The following is a 25,149-nucleotide window of genomic DNA, read 5'->3' on the forward strand; positions in this document are numbered from 1 at the left end:
GCTGACTTTTCATCAGCTTTTTGAGCGAAACCACTGTGTTGCATTGGCTACTTAGCAACTGCCTTCTGCCTAATCTGGACCTATGTCACAGTGCTGTGCTAAAGCAACGCAATTTTGAGGTGGGTGGGTTTTATTATTTTTTAGTTTGGTGGGTTTGTTTGGTTTTTTTTTAATTGCATGTAATAAATAAGAGATTTTGCAGGGGGGATTCAGGAGGGATGGGCAGATGGATTGACAGAAGGTCCCTTCCCATGGAGTAAAACAGTCCCCAGCCCCATAAATGCTAGAAGAATGACCTAAAGGGTTTCTTTCTTTCTCTTGTTGCCTGAAATAACAGGGATTTTTAAGCCACTGAGCAGTCAACAAATATTTTTGTGTAGATGATGGCAGGAGAAAAAAAAAAAAGACCAAACCTAGTCCCAACCCAAAATGATCAGGACTGCAGGGGCAGCATCCTGTTCCTAGTCAATGAACAGGAATACTTGTCAGAGTTAATGCTCAGTAATGGGGTGAGTTTCAAGCAGCAGTTCTCTGGGGAAGCAGAGAAGACAAGGAATGGGCTTTATATTTTGCAGGCTACAATCTGCAAACTCTGCCAGCCCAAAACTGTTGTTGCTGCACCAAGCTCTGAGGTGGGGCAAGAATAGAAGGTGACCCCAGAAGAGCCAGTGAATGCTTCCAGACACTGTCAGGCAAAGGCTCTCCAGGGTCTCTCTCAACAGCTCTTTTTATCTTCATGTAATTCTAAGACAGAAGCAACCATTAGGCTGCTGCATCACATCGAACTGTTTAGAGGTCTGCATCTCCTCTTGCAGCCTCATCCTATGTGGACTTGGCAGGAACAAGAGGGACCATTCCATGAAGTCAACAGCAGCTAACAAAGACTAGCAGGGTAAAGAGGTTCCTGCCACTGTGAAGTCATTCCTCCTTGGAATAACAGGACTGGTTTTCAGGTTGCATCTTGCTCTCTTTTTTCTCTCTTGTGTTTGATACAGCAAGCATCAAACAAATATCTCCATATCATTCCATATTTCAGTCCCCCACGCCCTGAAGACAGCTTTCTGGGAACACAAACTCATTAGGAAATTCTTGGATGTTGTCCCAAAAAATATTTCTAGTGAATAGAAAGCTGGTCTAGCAGGAGTGTATGTGTAACATATAAATAATGGATGTTTCCAGCACATAGTGTGTTTTAAATATGAGCATCTTGAATCCAAAGGGAGGGTGGAGTGTGCTTAGAGGCACCAGAAGACCAAAATGCTGTCTTGTGAGTGCCTGGAACCTGAAAACCTGGTGTTTGAAGGGGGTCAGGAAAGTGTTTTACATCACTACCCACAACTGCAATGTCAGCTGTGAGCTCAGGTACAGGTGAGAAGGCAGCACAGCACACAGGGTGTGTCATTTGGAAGACATCTCCATTATAGGCAGGCTCTAATGAAGCAGAGCTACACCTTTATCCCTTTATGACCTTATGCAAAAGGCTCTCCCTTGCTCCATGGAAAGGAAAAGGGCAGAGGTAAAGCAACGCTCCAAGGAAGCTTTAGAGATTTGAAGCATCACAGAACAGACAAAGCAGCAGCAAAATACATGGTTAGAAGGAACACAATAGCAATTATTAGAAAGTATGTTCAGTGGTTGCTGTGGTGATTCCTAACATCACCACAACACGGAAGTGCTCAGTCAATAGTGTGTGCCAATTTCAGGAGCTCTCTGACACATCCCTAAATGTATTATTATTCAGGATGTCCCTACATCATCACTTTTCTCCTACAAAGCTATCAAGTGCAGCATTAGCATCTTCCAGCAGAAGATCCGGCTCTTGGATGTGTATTTAGAGCATCCTTAAATGTTTTAAATTTAAAACACCCATTAAATGCAGCTGCAGCAGAGTTCAGGTGTCACATAACAAATCAGAAGCAGGCAAAGACCCACATGTCACAGACAGGCTCACTCTTCAGGTAAGGAATAAAGCTCTCCAATTCCTCTCCTCCTCCAGAGCACTGATTTCTTTAATCCTCAAAGTATAAATGTGGATGTGAAAACTTTCCTCTATGTCATTTTAGTGAATTGTCTAATTTATACCTTTTCTCTGAATTATATGCAACAAGTTATGGCAGCTGAATGTAATTAAGAACAGGTTTCTACAGCTAGACTGGAGTCAGCCCTCTTCCCAAGCATATATTTTGTGCAGTCTCATATGGTACTTTGGAGCATATGTCATACAGTGCATCAGCAGATGTACATGATCTCACTCCACTCCAGTCCTGTCTTCTTTTCCTCATCTCCTTGGATCTCTCCACCTCCAACACAGTGAAATCTTATGCTGTGTTCAGGGATAAGTGAACTAAAAGTCATCGGAACAAAAAACTCTCTGGCAGTGCCAAGAAACAACCCTGGGCCTTGAGGCTCTTCTGGGAAACTCTTTGCTTTTCAGTTTTCTGAATAGGTGAGCCAAAGATGTGGGATATGCTGAGGCCAAATGCACTGCACTCACACAGATGCTGGCACCATCTTTGCCCCTGATCCTTTCAGCTTTATTTCTAATGCTGGTCGAGCTGCCTCCCCAGAGAAAGGCAATTTATTAATTCCTAATTAAGTTATGAACCATAGCATGAACAGCAGGGAAAATGACAGCATCTCTCAGTGAGATGTGAGCTGGCATGGGAGTACAGGAACAAGTGACCACTTTGCACCAGCAATGCTCTTGAGACACCCTTGAGTGCCATTTTCTATAATTCAAGAAAAAATGGTGCTTTCTGAAATGCACCAAGTTCTGGGTCTGGCCTAAGCACTTTCATTCACTTATGGTTTGTGACTCTCCTTTCACTCCTCCCACAACAGTGAGAAGGGAAGCCCCACTCAGGTAGTGCTGCAGCAGCTGCAATACAGCTGTTTCTGCAGTGATGGCATGAATAGGCTGACACAGTAATTACCAGGAGTGAGTGTGACAGGGAGACGAGTCCCAGGCTATTGTGCCACTATAAAAACAACCCTGGACAATTCCATGTGCATTCACAGTGGTGAGGCTGGAGCTGTATTGTTACAACAGGTGCTTCAATTGCAGCTCCTTAAAGCATCATTTTTGGGTGTAGCATGAATATATCATTTGTTTGGAAAGGCTGTAGCAGAGTCAGAGTGTGATCCAGGAGAACTTGTAACAAGTTTTTTGGTTCAAGCACTTTCTTTTCCTCTGCTTGAATGCATCTGGCACAAGGTGATCCTGGTTTGGAAGCAGGAAAACAAATCTCCAGGACTGTAGGGTTTTGCATGATTTCACTGCGAAGAGCAGAGGTGGAAAAGTTGACTTTAGCAGTGTGTTTGCTACCTGAGTTGGGTTTTGCTGCTGTAATGAGTAGTGGTGGTGCAGCAGAGACAAAGACACGGCTCCCACATGCTTCCCACTGCACCTGTAGCTCTCTGTCACGTCTGATACCCAGAGCAGCTGCAGGTGCAAGGCACACCCCAGGGAGGAGCAGCTGGTTTCCTACAGCCTTCTGTGAGCGGCCACTTCCATGGGCTTCAGAGATATGTCACCTTTCTACACCAGCACAGATTTTGCCCTCCTGACATACCAAACACTTATGGATTTTTCTAAAAGAAAAATGGCAGGACTGGAACAAGACACCAACTATGCAGTGACTTAAAATGGCATCAAGGTTCTCACCTCTTTCTTGTTCCGGGAAATTGCATTTGGATCTATTGATCCCAGTGATAGGTTAGGGAGCACGAAGTTGAGCACTTTCGCTGCAAAAACCTGTGGGAGAGGAAAGGAACAAGTCAAAGAGCCAGTTAGGGGAAGAGAGGGAACATAGAGGCCCAAATGCTGAGCTGATGAAAATCAGCACAGCAGTTAAATAGTTGAGAATTGTCAGCTAACTCTGGAGAAAGATCTGTCCTATATTTAAAACATTTTTCTTAACGAGGAAAATGTTTTAACTGCTCCTGGGAGCAGGGAGTGGGTGTGCTAGACTGAAATGCCGTCAGCTGTCCGTCCACATGCAGCAGCACAACTTCATTGTGCTGTGCCTTTTTCTCATTCTTAAGTTAATTTCTGAAAGGCTTCAGTTAAGTACTTTGATAGGAAAAGGCCATTTCCAACTCTTAGAGGGCTGGGTTTTGGTGTTTTATTGCCCTTTCCTCGATGCCACAGCTCTGATTTCAGGCTGCAGTGCATAAGTGATGATGGGAGCAGCAGTTGCCTAGGCTGCACTCATTTTGATAAGTGTATTCTCCAGGGAACCTGTAAATAAACAACAGCCAAGTGTGCATGCATTGGCTAAGGGAATCCATTGCTCACACGTCTCCTGGGAACAACACACAAAAGCATTGAGCAGCCCAGGCTGGAAACTGCTGGCAGAAGAAAGGGTAACATCTTTCATTTCAATAGCACTACAAGCACGTTGATACCAGAGTTCTGCTCTGATCTTTTGATAGCTTTGATAGCTGCTTTTAATTAAGTGATCACCACTTAAGTGAGAAAATACACAGTTAGTGTTCATCGGTCTGGTATATGGCCCTGTGGTGTTCACAGCCAACACTGTCCCCTATGCTCTCTGTTTCTGCAGATACCTAATAATTTCTGAAGCACACCCTGGCACTTCAGATCACAGATGACACATGACAGATTAATTATGATATTAGAGGAATAACACAAGGTTGAAGTCAAAGTCATTGAGGAGTGAAAGCAGTAAGTCTCACAGCAGGTTTGGAAACACATGTGTCCCTTGGGGAAGATACGAGTAGGAAGCAGTGTCACTGTCTGCCAGTACACTGAGCCCTCACTGGCTATGACACTATGTCAGCAAAATTAATTTTTACTACACAACAATGCAGGTATGAGCTTATGATGATCCAAGAAGGAGTGGGGTTTTCCTCATTTCATGTTAACTCCAGGCAGTGATGATTTGAGCTATGCACCTTCATGGACTATGAACCTGATTACTAACATCTCTGCTAAACTGGACAAAATAAAGGAATAAAGAAAAAAAAAGTTTTAATATAGTACTTTCTTCCAGTTTGATTACACCTTAGGGAAAGTCCTTTGCAGTTTTACTGGGTGCAGATTCAGACTGAAAGACAGTGAGCAACATGATGTCCAGTCAGGTTAGAAAGCAATAGATCAGCAAGAGGCAAAATGGAAAACACAAAAGGGAAAGAGAGACTATCATGTAGTGAGTCCTTAAACAATAGGCTGAGGGCCAGTACAGGATTAAACACCAGGGAATATTTCCTAAGGGGTTGTCCTGCCCATCTGATTTCAAAGCATTCAATTGCAGAAATGTAGTGGGAGATGCTCTTTCACCCCTGCTCTGCCCTTTGCCAGCATATGTGACTCCTGTCTCTGCAGCCTTTGAAACTGCAAAGATTCAGAGCTGAATTTTGCCCAGGTCAGTTGAGAAGAAAAGGGGGAAGGCAGCAAGATCCCTCTCACTCTACTGAATTTGCAACTGGATGCTTCCATCAGAAGCAAAGGACACAGGATTTATAGGGCACTGGTGAAATTGTGTTTCTGCAAAGAGCAGCATTTGATCTTCCTGCACAGAGCCTGCAAACATGCTGTGCTTATGCTGCTGCCAGGGCTGGCTCAGCAGCCAGGGAAGGTATTTCTAAGAGGGTCTGAAGGACCCTGTGTGATCTGGCTCACTGTTGTTGTTGTCTTGAGCCCTGGTTTGTTCAGGCCAAGGTAAATTCTTGCTCAGCTGGAAACTTCCCTAGCAAAAGGATGAATGCAATGGTCCTTGGGAAATGGCCCAGAGCTGAGAAGTTCTATCAGTTCCAAGGGAAAACTAAGCCTCTGTTCCTCAGAAGCACGATCACCATGAAATGTTTTGTGACTCTGAGGAAAAAAAACACACAGCTTTAAGGAAAATGTGGCTTATGCAGGAATGCTCTGCTTGTTTTCAATCTTTCCTCTTGAAAATACCTTTTCAACTCCTGAAATTATTTCAACAGAGTGTGACAGAGCACAGCTATTTCAGGAATAATTATTTTTTTATCAGTTTTGAGATGTAGAAATAGATTTGAAAGAGAAAGAAACTAACTGTGCTCTTGTAATACTGCATGTGACAGACTTTCTAGGAAAGAGACCATATAAACACCTCCAAAATACTTCAGTTAGAGAATAGGATTTCCCATCTAATTGATGCATCATGGCATTTATTTCTTACACAGAAATAAAGCAACATGTAGTACAGATCTGCAACAAGCCAGACTACAGTAATGCTAGTTCCCACAGAACTGGTAAGTCCTTGTTTCAGAAAGGCTTTAGCCTTTCTCTATTCTCCTTGATTAGAAAGAAAAGGCTAACAGTCTCTCTCATATTCAGACTGTTTGTTATCTTTTTCTTAATAGTTATTATTTTTTGCTTTCCCATGTAAGAAAATTCCCAAGTAAGAAAAAGCAGGGGCACTGGTGCTCATTATGCCAGATGTAGCCTCACCCATGAAGAATCAGTAACCAGCCTCCCAAAACCAGACTTTGGTACTCTGACTCCTATTTAAATAAGTTTACTTGGACTGGAAGACTTCAGGATTCACTTTTCCTCTTAAAATTAGGTAGGACTATGGGAAAGCACTTAGAAGGAAAATATTGACTGGCATCCAGGTGGTTCAGATCTTAGCAGGGTCCTGCATCTTAAGGTTAGAGGTCTTAATGCACCTCCTTCAGTGGAAAAGAGGTGATTAGAAAGCAGCCTTTGGTGCTTGCAATGATTTGTGAGTTCCATAGATGGCTTTGGCTACAGCAGAAAGTGGGACAGGATTATACTGAAAGCTGAGGCAATCTGTCTCCTTCCTCACAGAAGAAAAAAAAAAGGAGAAATAGCTTAGAAGCAAATTAAAACAAGAAGCTAGCCCTAGGAGAAGTGTCTAAGGAGAAAGGATTAAGGAAGGAGTCCTGTGGGAATGTGAGGCTCTGTCCTTCCTGCTGATTTAGCTGCTCCTTCCCTTTGCTTCCAGCTTCTTTTAGGATTGTTGTTTATTCTTTTAAAAATGCAAAAAGGAGGAGAGAGCTGAGGCTCAGTTGCCTTGCAGAACTTCCCTGGGGAAGGGCAAACTGGGCAATGCAACTGTGGATCAGAAGCAGCTCTGAAGGGCAGATGTGAGTGGGAGTGGGATAAAGCCTAAATGCAAACCAAAAGAGATGGTCTGTTGTGGTACCAGGTCAAATGGGGTGCAGGTGGGGCAGTGATGCTTTAGCTGGAAGCCTCTTTTGAGGCTCATAAAGGATTTCTGGGACTCAGGAGTTCTGTTCAGAAATTGGTCATCCCCCAAGTGCCAAAAATAACCCTGGCCTGACTTAGCCAGCAGCCTGTGTTGCAACTATACCAGACTCTGCATGAGTCAGGAAGAAAGCTGTAGGAGAGGAAGGGAAAGGACGGCACTGTGTGGGCTGCCATGGGGTGAGGTGAAGAAAGCACAGTCTGCTACCACCAATACCCAACTCTTGCTTAAATAGGGTTTTCTGGACAGGTTCAGGATTCACTTCCCCTCTGAAAAGTGGGTGGAACTGTGGGGGAGGCAGTTAGAAGAAAAGTATTGACTGGCATCTGGGTGGCACAGATCCCAGCAGGGTTTTGCATTTCAAGGCAAAGAAGTCTGAACACTTTTCCTGCTGCAGAGGAGCGAGGTGACCATGTGCAATGTGGGTTTGCTCTTACCTTGATGGGAGTAGCGACTTCTGGGCTGGCTACCACTAAAGGAGAGATTAACAGCATGCCTGAAAACTCACTGGGTCGCTCACTAGCTGTCAGAATGGAGATGGCTCCCCCCTGCAATGCAAAACAACAGCCCACAGCTTAATACAGGTGCCAACATCTTGTTTGTATAGTAATCCTGTTATTGGAAGAGGTTTAGTCCAAGCAGCCAATTACTTCTGCCTCACTGAGAGTGCAGTGTGGTCAGCAAGGAAGGCTGGAGGAGTAGAAGTAGTGGAAGTGGCTGGTTTTTTTGAAGGGAGAAGAGATCTGGTTTCTGTTCTCATACTATAAACTCTCACGTCACACTGAACTCAACTCTCCATGCAATGTCCATCAGCTCCCTGGGATGCCTTGTGTTCTCCTTACTTAAAAGAACTGAGAAGTAATAAGAAAATGTCTGAAGTGGTAGCTCAGGTTGGACTTGAGAAATAAGTTGGCTTACTTATTGGAGGTTTACCAGCTTGACAGACTGTGCTGCATTGGGAAGATGCCGTGAAGCTGGGCTTGCTCCACCATGTGCTGCTGGTAACCTGGGCGCCAGCAATGCTGCCACTGGCACATGAAAAATCTTGAATTAATTATAAATTAAATTAAGGGAATTAAATATTCTCCTCCTCAGTGTCCCCAGCCCCTCCAGCCCCACAGTGCTGTGCCAAGGGCCTGGCAGCAAACACCCAGCCCATGGTCCAGAGCTGCATGACAGCCAGGCTGAGCCATCCCATGTGAGGACAGGGGCTGATGGTGAGGGCTGCAGATGGAAGGGATCCGGTGGGCTTGCTTGGGAAAGTTTGCAGAGGACTAGTTGCCAAGGGAAATATTTGGTGAACTTCCACCCTTCTGAAGAACCAGGGGCTTGTTAAATGGAGCAGCAGTGAGAAGCATCTCAAAGACCTCACTGGGAAATTGCTCCTTGTTAGAGTGGCTTTGGAGCACGGGAGCCCTTCAGAGCATGCCATGCCTTCTTATGCAAGAACACTTATTTATCTGAGCACAGACTGAATCCCAAAGTACTCATTCATTTTCCTCTCCTCCGGGAAGGCAGGGAGAGCAGATCAATGACATCAGTGGGAATACTGTTAGCTTGAATAAAGGGATTTGGCCCGTGCTGTCAGAATCAGGCTTCAGATCTGTTCACCAAATCAGTGCCTTTGTTTTTGCAGCCTTAATCCCTGGTACATTTTCCTGTTAGGTTGTTTAACAGAATGAGGCTACAGGGTATTTTCATGCTTCATCTCCATGCTGCTCACAAAGCCTTGGAGGGCTTAACCTCCTGGTTACTGGTTAAAATGAAAGGGGAAGCCCGATGCTGCAGGGAGCTGGTGAGACTTACACATAGCCACGGGAATGAATGGTTGTGTTGAAAAGCAGACTTCTTGTTGCAAATGGCACTAATTAGGGCCATGGTGGGGGTAGAAAAGTTAAGGACTCTCTTTACTCAAGGCAGATCTCAGGGTTATAGCATGCTGGCAAATCAGGCAGTGAATTATGTGGAAGGGAAGGCTCCTTCTAGTTTTGTTTTTGTGGTGTGCAATGAGTTATTTCCTGCCATCCACATGAGTACCACCAGACTATGACACATCCTGGGTGCTGCTGGGAGGGGTTGGGGATAGTGCTTACCATGGAGTGCCCCAGGATGAGAACAGGCAGCTCGGGGTGCTCTTTCTTCATGAGATCAATGTGCTGCAAGCTGTCCCTGATGAAGACGTGGAAATCTGAGACAACCATACGATCACCCTCGCTCTGCCCGTGGCCAACTGCAGGGGAGAAGGAGAGTGCACAGCTCAGTCATTTGGAGCAGTGCTTACAGTCAAGAAAGGACCTGGCAGAAATAAGCCTTTTGGACTGTTCCTGTCCTAAGTTGACCTTCTCCTGCAGTCATCTCTCAACAGAAAAAGTGCTGCAGAAATGCAAAGGAAACTGCACAGAGCTGCCAAGTGCCATACTGTCCATGTAACAAAACCTGTGTGAACAAAACCTGTGTTAAGGGTTTGCAAGGAGCCTCTAAATTTGGACTTCTGTTCCCCATGCTTTTATCTGCTTTTCAAAACTGAGAGTACCAATTTACTTCTTTCAACCTCCAACATCAGGATGAGGAAAGGTTGTCTTGCCTTGGGTCACTGCATCCTGGGAAATGGGGATTTTCCTCAGGGATCATATGCTTTTGGTCTGGTGGCTCACTGTACAGCTGTAACTGCTGTGTAGCATCTTAGCAAGAAACAGAAAGATTCTGAAGACTAGATACAGTTGCTATAAACTTAATGGACCATGGGCACTACCTTTTCCAGGGCCTGAATGTGCATAAGCTTCACAATCTTGCTTTTTCTCATGATACCCTGCAGTGCTGGGTGGGCTGGAAACCTCCTCTGTGTGAGCTAAGGGGTCAAGTGATGGAGGGTGCAACAGCCTGCAGTGGGCAAGTGTCCAGTGGCATCCTCCTCCTAAACAAGTGTTAATGCAAACTGTACCACACCTGGACGCTGTTTCCTCGCTCTGTGTCTGGGAATTATCTTGCCTAATGGAAGGGAAGAGGAAGATTAAAATGGAAATGGTGAGTTGCCATGGGAACAGTGGCATCCCTGGCAGAGGTGGAGCCAGCATCACCACCAACACAGCCCCAGGCAATTTTGGGCTTGCAAAGGCTTGAAATTAATGCCACCTTTGGGAAGCAGTTTGCATGCCTACCTGACCACACATGCATGTTACTGTCTATCACAAACAGGATTTGTCCTTAGAAACAGCCCCTTTGCTTGTTTCTGTTCCATGCAGGTTGTTAAGGAAAATTGTGAAGGGGAAAATGCGTCCCACCCTATGGGCTAGGGTACAGGGGGTCTTAAACATCTCCTTCATCTTCAGTTCCCTGGTTTTTATGCTTTTTGGGCCTGAAGCTTGTAAAAGTTGTCCTTGGTCTCAAGCATTGTTTTGTCTACCGACCCTTTGAAGAGAACTTACTAACAGTTAATATGAAGCTCAGAGCTACACATTTAGGCAGCACAGAATCTGAAAAATATGAAAACAAAAACTTCAAGGTGAATCTGGCAACTGTTGACATACTAGATGGTTCCCCTTCCAGTGAACAGCAAAGAAAAGCATTGCTGACACAGCCACAAAGGTATTTACATCTGCTGGCAGTGGTCACTCTGGTGGAAATCAATAGGTCTCAACTTTCTTGTAAGCCACCCAAAAAAATCACCTTGCAAATTAGGCAGAACTTTTAATAAAAAGCGGGACTAAATTCAGTCAATCTAGGAAAAACTGAACCCCAAACTTGTTTCTTTGTCCTGTCAGGTGGTCTCTGTTGTTGGGTCTTTTGGCAATGAAGGCTGCAATCAGCAGCACACTGTGTGCAATCAGCACACTGGCTGCCAAAAACCCCCCATACACGTCATGCTGATCAATTTTAAATAATGTTTTATGAGTTCTGCTTACCATGCACACACTCCAATTCCTGCCAAAATATGGTGGAGCAAACATCCTCCATGGATCAGTGACCAGAAACAAATCGAAGAGCAAATTAAAATACAAGTCACAATAATCTCCAGAGGCAAAACCACATGTGTGGCTAAGGAACTATTAACTTTAAACTGTTTTTTTCATTACAGATGGAAAGTGAGCTTTTTACCACTTTTGTACACATCCAGTCCACTCACTTTATGTGGTCCTCAAATGTGTTATGTGCCTACTATTCAATTCCAAATGTAGCAGGTTGATATGAGTTGAACAGTCCAGAGAGAGGAACATTTCCCCTAACAGAGCTCTGCACTTCTGCTAAGCAAGCAGAGACAGAGGCCCCTGTGGTCCAGGTCTGTAAATGGGCCATAACTCCTTGCTCTGGAACTGTGAGTCTTTGGTCTATTTTTGGATGAGACAGAGGCAGGTCTGGAAAGCCTCCTTGGCTCTCAGTGTGGAGAATTTCCCCTGTTCCCACCACCTTCCACCACAAGCAGTGACACTGCTTGTAACAGTCAAAGTAATGGCTGTGGAATCCAAGAAATACCTATGCAATGCTGTGACAAACTCCTCTGAATTTTTCCAGGGTTTTTTATTAATAACTGAATTAACGCCCCCTTTTAACATCGGTTTTAAATACTAAACTCCTGTTCCCCACTCAGATGGCACAAAGCAAAGCCTGAGAAGCAGTTTGTCTGCACATGTGGGACAGGAAAGCCATGGAAGTCTTTGCTTTGATACTATCCCTGCCTCTTGCACAGTGTTAGCCAGGAGGCATTGCTAGGTCATGATCTTCTATTTTAATATTTTCCATTCTTCCCCTCCAAGAAACCAAACTTGTTCCCCCAGTGAATGAGTATATTGCAAGTTTGAACTCCCCAGCTGACAAGGTTCAGAGTGAGGAACTAAGACCCCTTCTATTAGATGAAAGTATTTGCACAACCAAACATCAATACAGTCAAGAATATTGACATGTTTTTCTCTGATCTTTTGCCTTTAGAGCTATTAAGAATGAAAGGTCAGGTTCATCCTTGATGTAAAGCTATTAGCTTTGGTTTTTGCTGGGAATGAATCTGCTGTAGTGGTCCCACAGTGCCAGTGGCAAAACAGTGGGTTCAAGAGGAGGGGAGCCACCTGCCCCTAGCAACTGGAACTAGCCACGGACTGCCTCACACCCAAGTGACACGGCACCAAGGGTGACAACAGAGAAGTGTCCCAAGAATCACAGCTCCATGAGCTCCTCTTCATAGCATTCCCAGAGGGGGCCCTGGTTTCAGCAGGGCAGTGGCAGTGCAGTGCACAGAGCTGTGACTGCCTGTGCACATCCCCACAGCACACTCAGCATCCAAAAGCTTTTAAACTGTTTCCCATCTAACTGGCTTCACACCCAGCTCGTGTGTTCATTGCTAGTACTTTGTTTTTGCAGTGACACAGTGATCATGACAGGCTGTGTGTACTGGCTTAATTGCAGGCACCCTTTCCATGAGTCTTTAAAAGTCAGAATCCTAACCACGTATTTTCAAGTTGCAAATCTAGAATTAGGAGGTTTGAGCATCCATTTCCAACCAGCACACCACTGCAAAACATACTTTGCTCAAAAAAAATCTGAATAAAGGCTGTGATGATCTGGCCCAATATGTCATAGTTATTATTTATTCTATTTTCAGCATGAGCATGCTCAGACTGCAGCTCTGCCACTGAAGTCAAGAACAACAACTCAGTCAGTCCTGTCAGAAAGCATGACTTCAGAGTGTGATTCCACCTGTGATTATAGATCCTCCAAAACTACACATCTCTATGGATAAAATAATACTGACTGGCTGCACAGGAAGACAAAGCTGAGAGTTCAGCGATGGAGTGTTAGAGGGTGTGAGGTCTCTGGGGAATATGTTTTAACCATGTAGGTACAGCTCTGCCTGCAAAACATATCCTGTGACCCTGCAAATGCACACTTCTGCAAGTCCCTTCATTCCTCAAATCTCATATTCTCTCATGCTGTGGGGCTTGCTTTTGAAAACCACTCCAAAGCAGCCAGGCTCTTCAGCTGACATTGGCTCACATGCCTCAAAAAAGGTTACATCCTGATCAGATTGGAGATATGCTGAAAAACATGTGAATAAAAAGCACAGTCCAACTTGACACTCCTTTCCCTTCATTAAAAGCCAAATGGGAACTGCCCGAAGAAATAAACAGCCCAGCTCTGGGCTTGTTGGGCAGACTCAGTCTGATGAGGGGACCTGGGCTGGATCTCCACCATCCCGATGCTTTTTTGCTGGGGCTGTGGGGCCACATCAGAGCTGAAGAAATCTGTCCTTACATGCAGTAAAGGAGATGAGCAGAATATGATGCAGAGAGGAGAGCGTGGCACTGCCTGTCCCTGCACACTGTGGGGTGCCTCAGCACCCAGCCCTTGGAGAACTTGCAGGGCTGGGTGAGTGTGGCAGCACACCCTGTCCACCCTCAGACACCTGCACTGGGTTTGTTCTAAACACTTTTACAAAAGCCACACACTATACATATTTGTTTCTCTTACCAACCCTCCTGACAAAGCAGAGGCTGAGCCTGGGTGCTCGGGTGAGGACTGAATTGACCCTCTGACCTTCAGCAGGAACATTTTGCTATGGAAAATGAGGGAATGGGAATGCAGGTCAAACATTGAGTTCAGCCATGGTGCTGTAAATTCACCAATTTCAGTGTTGTTCCTTAAAGCTGACAGTCATGGGAAAGCAGAAATTATGCACCATGTTGTTTTTTCAGCCTTTGCCCCCTATTTATTATGGAAAAGCCATAAAACAGAGAGGACAGGATAAATCTGCCTAGGGAACAGTAATTTTTCAGGAAGAATTTGTATCTTGGCTTTTCACATATTTTGATGTTGTTTTGGGGAAAGGAGATGGTTTGGATTCATTTATATTGTAGTAAGAACACCACCACTGGTGGTGGATCATCTCATAGGATGAGATGTTCTCCCTTGCCAACTGAGGAGGAATGCACGGCTTGAATCCCTCCTCAGAATTCATCAACACTATCTGTTTTCCTCTCTGGAGGTATAACTCCAGGATTTTAGAGTGGAAGAATCAGGAACAGGCAGAGCCAGGGCTTAGGTCAGGAATTCCAGGCTTAGCACTCCCTCAGCACAGATACATTTTGAATTGCAGTGGCACTAACAGAGGAGTGTCAGGAGTTTTCAGTGGTTAGAGGTGAGAAGTGCCACCACTGTGAAGTTAATGATTCCCAGACGCGGCTGAGGAGCAGCTCCCACAGAGTCCCACACTGGAAAGTAATGTCCTCATGATGGCAGAGGGGCCATTGGCAAGGCTTGGTGCTGGAGTGCTTGATTTAATAAGCTGGAGCATGATGTGATTCAATTGCCAAAGAGGTGTTGTAGGCCATAAAAGGTGATTTTGCTGCTTTAGCACTGCAACAGCAATGGGCAGCAGCTCATTACAGCACAGACAGTGGTGTGCAGAGGAAGGGTTTTTGTTAGAGCATACAACCAAGCTCGGGTTGAAGACCCTCTGCTTTTACTGCCTTGTTCATTAATAAACTTATTGGAATGTGACTGTTCCATTTGAAGCAAATGCCCAAATGACTTTTGGAAAATAAGTTATTATGTGTTTATTAGTGTTTGGAAAGATTTGTTTTATTCCTGAAGTTCTCTGCTTCTATTTTCTGCCCAAAACTGGAGATGGCATAGACCTCTCACTGGTGTTGGACACTGTGACATGTGGGAAGGTGAGCCTACCTCACCCTTTTTTTGCTCTCACCCCACCACAGGTCATGCTGCTAGTAAGAGACATGATAATAGTGTCCTGCTTGCTGTTCAGCTGTCTGGTTTAGGGGAAAAAAACCCCACAAAATTTTAAATTCTCATAGATGTTTCCCCTCTGCAGGTGGCCCACACAGAGGAATGATGCTGGGTCTGGAGCCCACAGGAGAGAGATGCCAGTGACAGAAATGTGGATGGTTCTTCTGGTGCACAAGGTGTAATGTGCCAGCCTAAACCCTCTCCCACGATCTTCCTGAGCTTGTGGCAGCTGGCTCAGGGGGGCACTTCACTACAGTGGCCCCCAACCCATCCTGAGGTGCCAGTGCAATGAGAAGGGACCACTTCAGCAGCTCATTTGAATATCCAAACCCCACAGACTGCGAGACAGCAACCCTTGCCTGCCTCTGCTTTCCTCTCTGCCCTTTACGAAATGCACTCAGATTTGGAGCTAAAACTTAAAGCACAAGATGCAGCAAATACAGTTTTCCAGAGTGTTTCAGCTCTAGCAGCCAGTGCAGCAGTTAATGAAGTGTGTCACAAGGCATTGCAGCTGATGCCTGTATTTATGAGCTCTACTGAAACTCCTCTGAGCGAGGACTGCTTCTTTTATTTTATTTTATTTTTTTTTTTGGCACTTGTACAGCACCAGCACCACAGGGCACCACCACAGACCTTAGTCCAAAGTACAGCAAGATTTAAAAACAATCATTAACTCGAATCCCAGGCTATAAGGCAGCATGGATGTGCAGAGGAGGAGTTTGGAGAAAGCACACAGATGGAGAATTTGGGGGAGACAATACACAAGGCAACACAGCAAATGTTCCATGAAGACTGGATTTTCTGCTCAGTGGTTTTTTAAGGTTTAATGAAAAAATTATTAGTTAACTAGTAAACACTTCAAATTGTCATAAGAATTCACTACTGAAAAAAATATACTTGTTTTGTAATGATTTAAGAACACATCTTTTTCATCAAGTGAGCAAAGCTCATTAATTAAACATACTGGATTTCAAAGCTCTCAATATTTAATTATTTGTTTAACAAGCAGAACATCTAACCCACCATTCAGACACACAAACAAGTAAAACAACAGGAAGAAGCTTCAAAGCAGGACAATCAACATCTGGAAAAGTCAACAGACTGTGCCTGTATTGTCAGTAACATGTAAAGCAAATGTTCCACTGGCAGAACAAATACACAGAGGAAGCATCTCAGAGATCATCCTGCAGATTCCTGCTCAACAAAGCATCTTTCTTGCCCTCAGAACAGACTTATCTTAGTAAAGGAGCTTGTTCTGGTTTGATTTCCCCAGTTTCTTTCCATTCTTCAACCAAATCAAGTCTCATGAACAGAGGGCACTATGAAATTTCTGCCCTCTGTCTGTACCTGCTCTTCATTTTGCTGCATGTGGAGACCATTGGCACCAGCACAGAGACACATGAGCCAGGAGAAAGCAGGGTAAGCTGTCCTAGGATTTAGGACATAGGTCACGGTCCCTTCACTCTGGTCAAGCTGCCATCTAGGTCAGCTGCTGGGCTTATTTTGTAGCTAAACCTGGGAGGTGAGAGTCTCAGTGTCCACCTGACTGAGCCTCAGCTCTGCACTCTCATCCACCCCCACAGCTCTGGTTTTCACTGGAAGAAAAACCAGTTTGACACAAGCCTATGGCCTTTTCCAGGAGGATTACTTTCACATCAGATGGGAACCATTAGGAACCCAAAGGAGAAGATCCTCTCTCACTGCTGCTTCCACTTTCATATTCTTTGAGAACCTGAAATACAGCTCAACATATGCTTATCCTTACCAACTTCTGGGTAGTCCTGGGCATCCCTTCTTTAGCACCACCAGTAGAGATGCAGGGAACACAATGGGTTTTCCCACACAGGCACATTATACAACCACTAGATATGGTACCCAACAGAATGACCTCTTACCCTGGGTGTTTTATATATGAAGCATGTAACTAAGAGCTACAGGTGGATTCTGCCTCCCTCTGACCAAAAGAGAGCCTTGTCCTGAAGGCACAAGTCCATCAGCTTCCCTCTTCCCTTCCAAGGTTAGGAAAATAATTTTTCTTTCAGCATTTGCTGGGTAGTTTTTATTCACTTGCCTCACACAAAGAGTGCAGCAAACTGAAAGCATTCTCCTCCCACATCAGAGACACATTTGCAGAGATGGGATATTTTTAGAATAGTGTACAGAGAGATATATTGTTTGTTGTCTTGCTTAGGAAAAAAAAAAAGCAACAGTCAATTTTCCATACTAAAATTATTTGTGCCTTATTGCTAGGGAGCAGAGGACCAGTCATCTTGCTAAAGCTATTTGAAATGTTTTCTGTACTCCAGAGATGACAAACTAAATGACCTGGTACATATCAGAGCAGTTGTTAATTCTGGCCAACAAGGCACAGTGTTTCTGTCAATGTTAAGAGCCAATTCTTCTCTAATGGATACAAACATGGTTCTTTTGGCTTTAGAAGACTTCCCTGTTTCTAATGCAGTTCTGAATTTGGCTCTGAACTGCAGTTCCTTAGAAGTCTTCCTGGAACATTGTGTTGCTCATGAAAACATGCTGAAAAACTCATCAGAATGTTTGTGTAGCAAAATAAGGAGCTGCATTTACAAACAGCAGTCGCTGTGGCCAGGCTAGAAACCTAAGTATCTCCTGGGATCCATGAGATGAAGCAGCCAAGACAGGGTGAAAATCTGCACATGCCATGCTCACTTCCCACACTGCCTGGAGTGGGGCAGCTTTGTCATTCCTGTCACAAAATGAGGAAGCTGCTGTGGTGTGGCTGGTGAAGCTAAGGCCCATGAAAGAGGAATATGGAGCCCACTTCCTCTTCCACAAAGCACATTCACAACAGTATTCCACTTTATTCCCCAAGCCCTTTTGCAGTGCCACGTCCTGAGCCAGCCCTTAAGAACATAAAGGCAGAAGACCAATGGCAGAAAAATCCTTTTCTACCAGGCTACTGGGATGAATGGTTTGAAAATATTGCACATGTATAGATGGCTGAGTAGCTGTTGAGTTCCTCTGCAAAAGAGTTTCTTTTGCTGATGAATGAAATGATTCCTGTCTAATCTCTTCTCCTATGGGATGAAGATCACAACACAATATAAGATATATAAACAGTGAAACACAGAGTGGCTCTAAGGAGTCGGAGACACTAACTAATCAAGCACTAACTGAGGGATTTTATTTAGGGCCTATAATAATTTTTATAAGACACTATAATTTTTAACAGTTATTCTTGCAGTTTTGCACTGAGATTTTGCTGTTTTTCATGAGAAGCACACAATTTCCTGAGGTATTGGTGCGGTGACTTTACTTAGTAATAGAATTGGTCTTCAAAGACTTATTCTGGCATGACATAGAACCAGTATCGCTGCCCAGATACTGCAGAAAAAAGTGCATGGACTTTGCTGGAGTTAATCCAGGGTCTCACAAGTTCATTTGACCTATATGCTGCTGATCTAAAAGCAGAAAAGAGCTTTTTTTCTGCTCTCCACGTATTACTTGAGATATCACTGATGGTAGTTAGAGTTTCACCTTCAGTGGAAGAGGCAAGCAGCCAAGGGATATCTCCCTTGGTATTTTATTTTACCTTTAGAAACATTTATATTTTACTTCTTTGTTTTAGTCCCATAAATTAAAAAAACAAGGGTGCAAACTATACTTTTCCCTAGCTGAAAACGAGGATGAAAATCCACTTGCATTAACTTTCTTATCCAAGTTCCAGTATGAAAACAGCTGGGGCACCAATTCAAAATGTCAGGATTTTCAATGAAAAAGCCAGTGGTGGAGTGGAACTGCACCCTCCCCTTCCCCTTCCCTGCCCGTTTATTCCAAAGTGTGGCTGGCATGTGGGCTGGCTCTCCAACAAGCATATGCTATTAAGTCCTAAATGACAGCTTGTTTAACAAGAAAACATTTCCATTTCTTTCCTCAACAAAGGCCATTCATTTCTTGCTCTTCTGTTTGCTTAAAGATGGTTCTGTTCTCCCTGCCTGAGTTGCACAACCCTCCTGGTTGTTCCCCTCCCAAGAGTGCTCCAAGGGAATGACCCTGCCCTGGGTGGCTGAGCAGGAGCCTTCCCCCACAGCATCAACCAGCTACTTCCATTGCAAAATCCAGATGTGTGCCTCGGGTAGTTCTGTGCTTGAGTAAACAATCAAATCAATTAATCTTGATTGTTAAGAAAGACAGACCGAATTCTTCCCTGCCTACAGTAGTTTAGGCCTCACAAAGAAAAGAAGATGAAAGCTGGATCATGCAAGAACTCTCTCCCGCGCGCGCTGCAGACGAAATGTCTTGGGAGATGGACACAACTTCCTTTCAAGCTCTCTTCAAAAGGTTCCTCTCCATGCAGACCACCCATTGGGGGCCCACATCAATACCAACAACAACAACAAAAAGAATTTAAAAGACCCATTTTTCATCCAATTTATTTACATGTTAAAATAAACACGAGTTCCCATCTAGAGCAAGGGCTCCCAGTGGGTTCTGTTTAGTCTGTGAGATTCTTGGCACCAGAATACAGCATTTCTCTATTCCAAAGCAATCTTGGCATAGAATTGTTGGTTATATAATTTTAAGCAACTGGCAAATGAATAGTAATATTTCTAAAAAGAGTGACTCGTGTTCTAGGATACCAATAATGTGTTTTACCAATTAATCTGCCAAAAGGTCATTAACAAACCTGAGATTTCAAGGCCCTTCATTCAGGGTCAGCTCTCTCCATGGCTTGCACGTCCAGTTCTCAATCAGCCAGTCCAAATGGAGCTTTCTCATAGACTTAAAAAGATTTTTGCTTTTTGCTTCACTTCTTCGTATTGCCACATGGCAGTGCCACCCTCATTAGATGGGATTTGTCCCTGTTCCTGACAAGGCATGAAGGAAATACCACTCTTCCAGAGCCAATAGCTTTTTATACCAACTTTGCACAAGCTCAATGGGTGAACAGCAGGTGGATTATTTGAAATAAGGGCAGGCTTTTTTAATTTGCTTTTTTTTTTTTTTTTTTTTTTTTTTTACATCAGCACAGAGCTGTAGCTCACTCAAACCCTAAAAGATCTGAATGGGAGCAACACAATTGAGGAAAAAAACCCTCCTGATGAAGCAGGTCTGGCAGGGAGTATTCCTGGGTGGGTCAATCCTGCCCAGTGTGCCAGAGCATAAATGCTGCCAGTTGGCTCATGGATGAGTGGCATTTAGATGGTGCATGGGGGAAGTGGCAGGGCAGAAAATAGCTCTCCTAAATTTGTCTTGCAGCAAAGCTGTTGTCCTTTCTTGGTAGAGGTTGATTTCAGAATTATTGTTTTGGTTGCTTTTTACCACTTCGTACCCTTTTCTCTGTACCTTTCCCCACTGAAACTCTGAAATTCTCCTCACTACATATATATTTACCAAAAAAGCCAGAATCAAACAGACAGGTTTCTGTGCTCTATTAATCATTTCAAGCCATGGCTGGGTGACAGTAGACAATGAATCCTGGCTGGCAGGTCTACAGTTCAGTAAACAATGCACAGATACAAGTGTTGAGCTATTGAAGGTTATGAACCTGTATGCTGGTTTTGGGCTATGAGAGCTTCTTCACAATCAGCTAGCAAGGGTGTATTTGCAGCTCAGGGAGTGCTGTCTACAAAATATGAGCAGGAGAGGTGCAGGGCTCATGAAAGGGCACAGGACTGTAGGCAAAAGTGCAGGTGGTATCAGGGCAGGCTCAGTTCAGAAGCGTCCTCTGCCTCCTCTCCCTCCCCCAGCCCTCTGTTGAGCTGAGCATGAACTTGGCACCACGACGGGTCAGGCTGCCCTCTCTGTAGCATTAGAAGAACTGCCAGGATCTGTCAGCAGGCTTTGTCTTGGATAAATTCAGCACCAGAAAATAAATGTAGCATGGAGAACGTCAATTTTAAGAGATCTGGGTTGAGAGCATTAGTCTTTGTACCATCTACAATTCAGCACTTTTTTTTTTTAGATTTTATTTTTGTAGCAAAACAAGAATTCTCAGATTAGAGAGTACTGCCAAGCCCTGAATAAATCCCAGCATTAGAGATGCTGTGGGTATAACAGCTCTCCCCATGAACTGAATCTGCAGACGGTATCTTCAGAGAAATTAACTCTCGAGTGCCACAGGACTGGCTCTCAGTTTGAGTGCTCTGGGAAGTCTCACCTTGTGGTTAGAACAGGTGCCTCCTATTCCTGGAGCAATACTGATGAAGGGTGTAGTAAAGCACAGGCTTAGAATAACTTGGAATGGCTGACACAGTAACTTTTCTGCATTGTTGGTGAAGTGGTCAAGTTTCCAGGTGCAATCCTGAAGATAAATTCAGCCAAAGGACGTGTAACTACCAAACTAGTCAAGCAGCTTGTAATTACCTGACATCTGATTGTTTGTTTTCCATCCACAGCCCATTCCTCAGCAGTTCTGAAAGCATGTGCTTAGAATTTGGATATAAGGAAAAGCTATATAGGTGCAATTTAACCTTTCTTATTTTACTGGCTCATCCCTTTCAACATGGGTGAGATGTTTTATTATAAGCTGCTCTATTCACTGTCTGAATCTTCCTCTCAGCCTGTGAAGAACCATTCACAGTAATGGTTTTGAATTCTTGGAGCTCAGGGCTTTTGAGCTGCCAGCTCTCTGGAATTGGGTCAACATCACATTCAGATGTTTTCATGAACAACCTGAGATATACTGAGGTGAAGTGTTATTCCTGAGAGCCAAGACAAACCTGTGGCAGAGCCAAGTGGCAGTGTCACAACACCTTCTTGCATAGTGGACTACTGTGATACAGAATGAGCCACATCCTGATCTGAATCATACAGGATTGATCATAGGACTAATGGGAAGGACAACCTGCAAGAGATACCCACAGCACTGCTGGAACGTAACAGAACACAGGTCAGATTAAAGTGATGTGAAATCCAGGGAAGCCTTCAGAAATATAAGCAGAAGAGCTTTTCTAATGCAGGTCACTAAAATTTGTCCACTGCTGCCTCAGACCAGGACATGCTCCCATCTGAGGACTGGCTGTTACAGAAAAGGGCTGAAGAGTTCTTATTTGATGCCTTAGTACATTATGAAACCAAAATCCCCCCCATGGCTCCCTCACTGCCAGAATGCACAGAAGAGTTCAAAGTGAGCTCCACACACATCTTCAGGTAAGATTTTTTCCAAATGGCCTTAGGTTTTGTGAGGCCTTTTGCAATCCTCAGTTTGTTATTCTAAAGAAGGCTCAAGGCCAAAAGGAGTGTTACAGGGATGCTGGAGAATCTCATTTGGGTTGGAGAATGAGCCAGAGTTAACCAGACATTTTGCTTTACTTTACCAACATCCTCAGAAGTGAAGAGGATCACACCACCAGAGGCTTTCAGTTATCAAGGTTAATTTCCTAAAATTCTGAAATCATTTTCCCAAAGTGCCAACTATGATTTTATAGCTTTCTGTGCACTTTAAATGCTAAAATGATATTTTGTTCTCTAAAATAATAGTCCAAGATATGCTATTTTTTTTACTAAAATAGGAAAAACTACCTTAAAACCTATGAGTGAAAGAAATCCTAGTCCTACTGAAGTTAGTGGCATTTAGCTACTGCCTTGAGAGGATGCAAGCATGTATTCTGTGTGTAGTGGCACAGAAGCAATTAAGGCTCAAGCAATTAAGAAATAAATCCCCAAACTACTTAAGAATCACATTATAAACAGGGCTTTAAGTCAGAGGCATTGTGAAAGAAATGAGAGGCTGCAGTGCTGAGCAGGGCACACATGGACTGGCACCATCCCCAAAGGAGAGAGAGGCAAAGCTGATGGCACCTGATCCCTCAGTAGGGATCAGCTGATGTCTCAAAGAGGAAAGGAGAGGCAGAACCAGGAAAAGCCCATGGGATATGTGGTACAGAAGTGAAAGACATCAGTTAATGACAGCAGTTTCTGTTAATGCTCTGCCAGGCTCCAAAGACAACCAAAAGATAAATGCTCTGAACTAACATGTTGTGGGTAACTAATAAATGGAGAAGAGAAGAACATTGGCATACAGCCCTAATGTGGGCAGCAATACACTGGGACAAAAAGTGAGGACCTTCAAAGAGTCAGAGGAGCAAGAGCCTGGAACAGCCTGCTCAGCAGCAACAGTGTTTGCCACCAAACTTGGTTAAAAACTGATCTTTGACCACTTGTGAAGAAGACAGAAGGATGGTGTTTGGAGGAAGAAATGCTTAGATAACACAGGGAGTGTCTTCTTGCCCCTGCTGCTACCAGGACTATGTCTTAATAATCAAATAAATGCTCTCTTTTACATTCAAAATGAAAGTGCAATAGGAGAAGCACTATTAAATTAAATCCACCAGACACTAAATAACCAAACCTGTTTCTCTGCAACACTTGGACGTATTGAAGAGGGAAAAACCTGAATATGTGAATCAAGAAAGGATTAATTTTCCTATTGTGTACTAATTATTTTCCTTCTGGGGCTTGCTACGGCAATATGCACTTGTTTGAAGGCACTGCTACAGAACGTTCTGTTTTTTAAAAAAATCTCTACATCTTTGTTATTCAAAAAAGTCTACTAGTTTCAGGACTTCTGAGAGTCCCTTAAAAGGTCTGCTCATGGTCTGTAACAAATAGAGCTATTCCCAGCAAAATCAGCAGGGAGAAAAACCACCAGCTCTAATCAGACATTCCAGCTCTGGAACAACATGCCACACTTTATGAATGAGCAAATAAACAAACAACGAGCACTAGAACTACAAATTATGAAAAGCAGTATATGGGCTGCTTCTGCATCTTTATTTTGTCAAGTGGAGCTTTGGAACTCAAGAGCTTGGTCCATGAAGGAGCAGGAAGCTGTGGGAGGCTCAGACCCTGCACCAGCTCCTGGCATTTCTCGCTGTGCCAACACACACGGTGGGGTAGGTTTGCCTGGGGTAGACCCAGGGAGTCTGTTAATAGCAAGTTTTGGTGGAAAGTAGGCTGAGTGCCACAGTTTTGATTAAAACACACAAATTCATGCAGCTTAAGCAAGTCTTCCCATAACTTCAGAAGGAGGTTATAAGGAAAAACCCTTCTCTTACTGGAAGTTTTGGGAAGTTTTGCTGTTTTAGTGAATCATTTCCCCTGGTACTGTGACTGTTCAGTTCAGCAAGAATGATTTTATTCTTAGTTTCCAATGTACGCAGGGCACAAAAAGCATGAAAAATGAAGGTGAAATGGCAGGTTCAGGCTGTTTATTAACTGGATATATATTTTAATTCTCTTTGTAAATCTGCCTGTCCTTTACCTTTGCTCATGCAAATAAGAGCTCTCTTTGCATACCACACTCCTTAATAAGGCTCTTCTCCAGGTTAATGGTGAAATATGCACTAATTTGAGCTGGACTGTGCCCCTTTGATTCCTTTTATCTATCTAAAAAGCTACTGAAGGAACCGGGATAATGTTTTAATCCGAACGGAGTTATATAAAAAAATGGTTTTTTCCCTTCACTTTTCAAAGGGTATTCAGTAACTTGGAACAGTCATTTGTAACTCAATAGGATGACAAAGTCCACACTTGTATGAAGACCCATTTGTAGGTGAGGAATCATCAGTAATTAGCTTCTGAAAGAACTTAATCCAAATTAGACATCTGACAAACAATAGGAAAGCTAGGCACATTAATGAACCGCTGTTGCTATGGAAAAATTGTCCCTGTAAAGGTGGAAATAAACACACTTTCTTTTTCTCATAGTGCAAAAATGTCAAAAAGGATCTCCTTGAAGATGAAGCTGTTTTTAATTGTAGGTACTATTAAAGTCTGCTTTTAAGAAGGTAATTTTTTCCCACCCATTTCAAAACTCTCCACATTTTATTTTTGGAAGCAACATCCCAAATACTAGCAGCTAGGATTCTCTTTAGTTCATAAAAAATAATTGATGCTGGGATACCAGTGATTATCTAGTTCAAGCCCCTACTCAAAGTGTTTCCCATTCAGCCAGGCTTTTCAGGGCCTTATTGAGCTGGGTTTTAAATATCTCCAAAGCTAGAGATGTCTCCACCTCCCTGGGTCCTGCTCCAACATTTGACTGCCCTCGTGGTGAAAACATTTTTCCTGGTACATAACTGGGATTTCTTGTGCTGTAACTTGTGTCACTTCCCTCTCATTCCATCACTGGGCACCTCCAAGAGTCTGGCTCTGCTGTCACCACATGCTCCCACTGGAGACTTGTAGACAGCAACAAGATTCCCTCTTCTAAGCCTAA

General features: G+C 43.8%; 1 protein-coding gene across 1 annotated transcript in view; it reads right to left on the reverse strand.

Moving 5' to 3' along the window:
• MGLL (monoglyceride lipase) overlaps positions 1-25,149 on the reverse strand; it is a 58,110-nt gene that overhangs the window by 3,430 nt on the left and 29,531 nt on the right. The window contains exons 4-6 of the mRNA XM_062500798.1: positions 9,314-9,450; positions 7,658-7,768; positions 3,665-3,754 (exon numbers count right to left, since the gene is read on the reverse strand). Of these exons, the coding sequence (XP_062356782.1) occupies positions 3,665-3,754; positions 7,658-7,768; positions 9,314-9,450 (338 nt within the window). The remainder of the gene's footprint in view (positions 1-3,664; positions 3,755-7,657; positions 7,769-9,313; positions 9,451-25,149) is intronic.

Source organism: Cinclus cinclus, chromosome 12 (genome assembly GCF_963662255.1).
Source record: "Cinclus cinclus chromosome 12, bCinCin1.1, whole genome shotgun sequence".
In the NCBI taxonomy this organism is placed as follows: domain Eukaryota; kingdom Metazoa; phylum Chordata; class Aves; order Passeriformes; family Cinclidae; genus Cinclus; species Cinclus cinclus.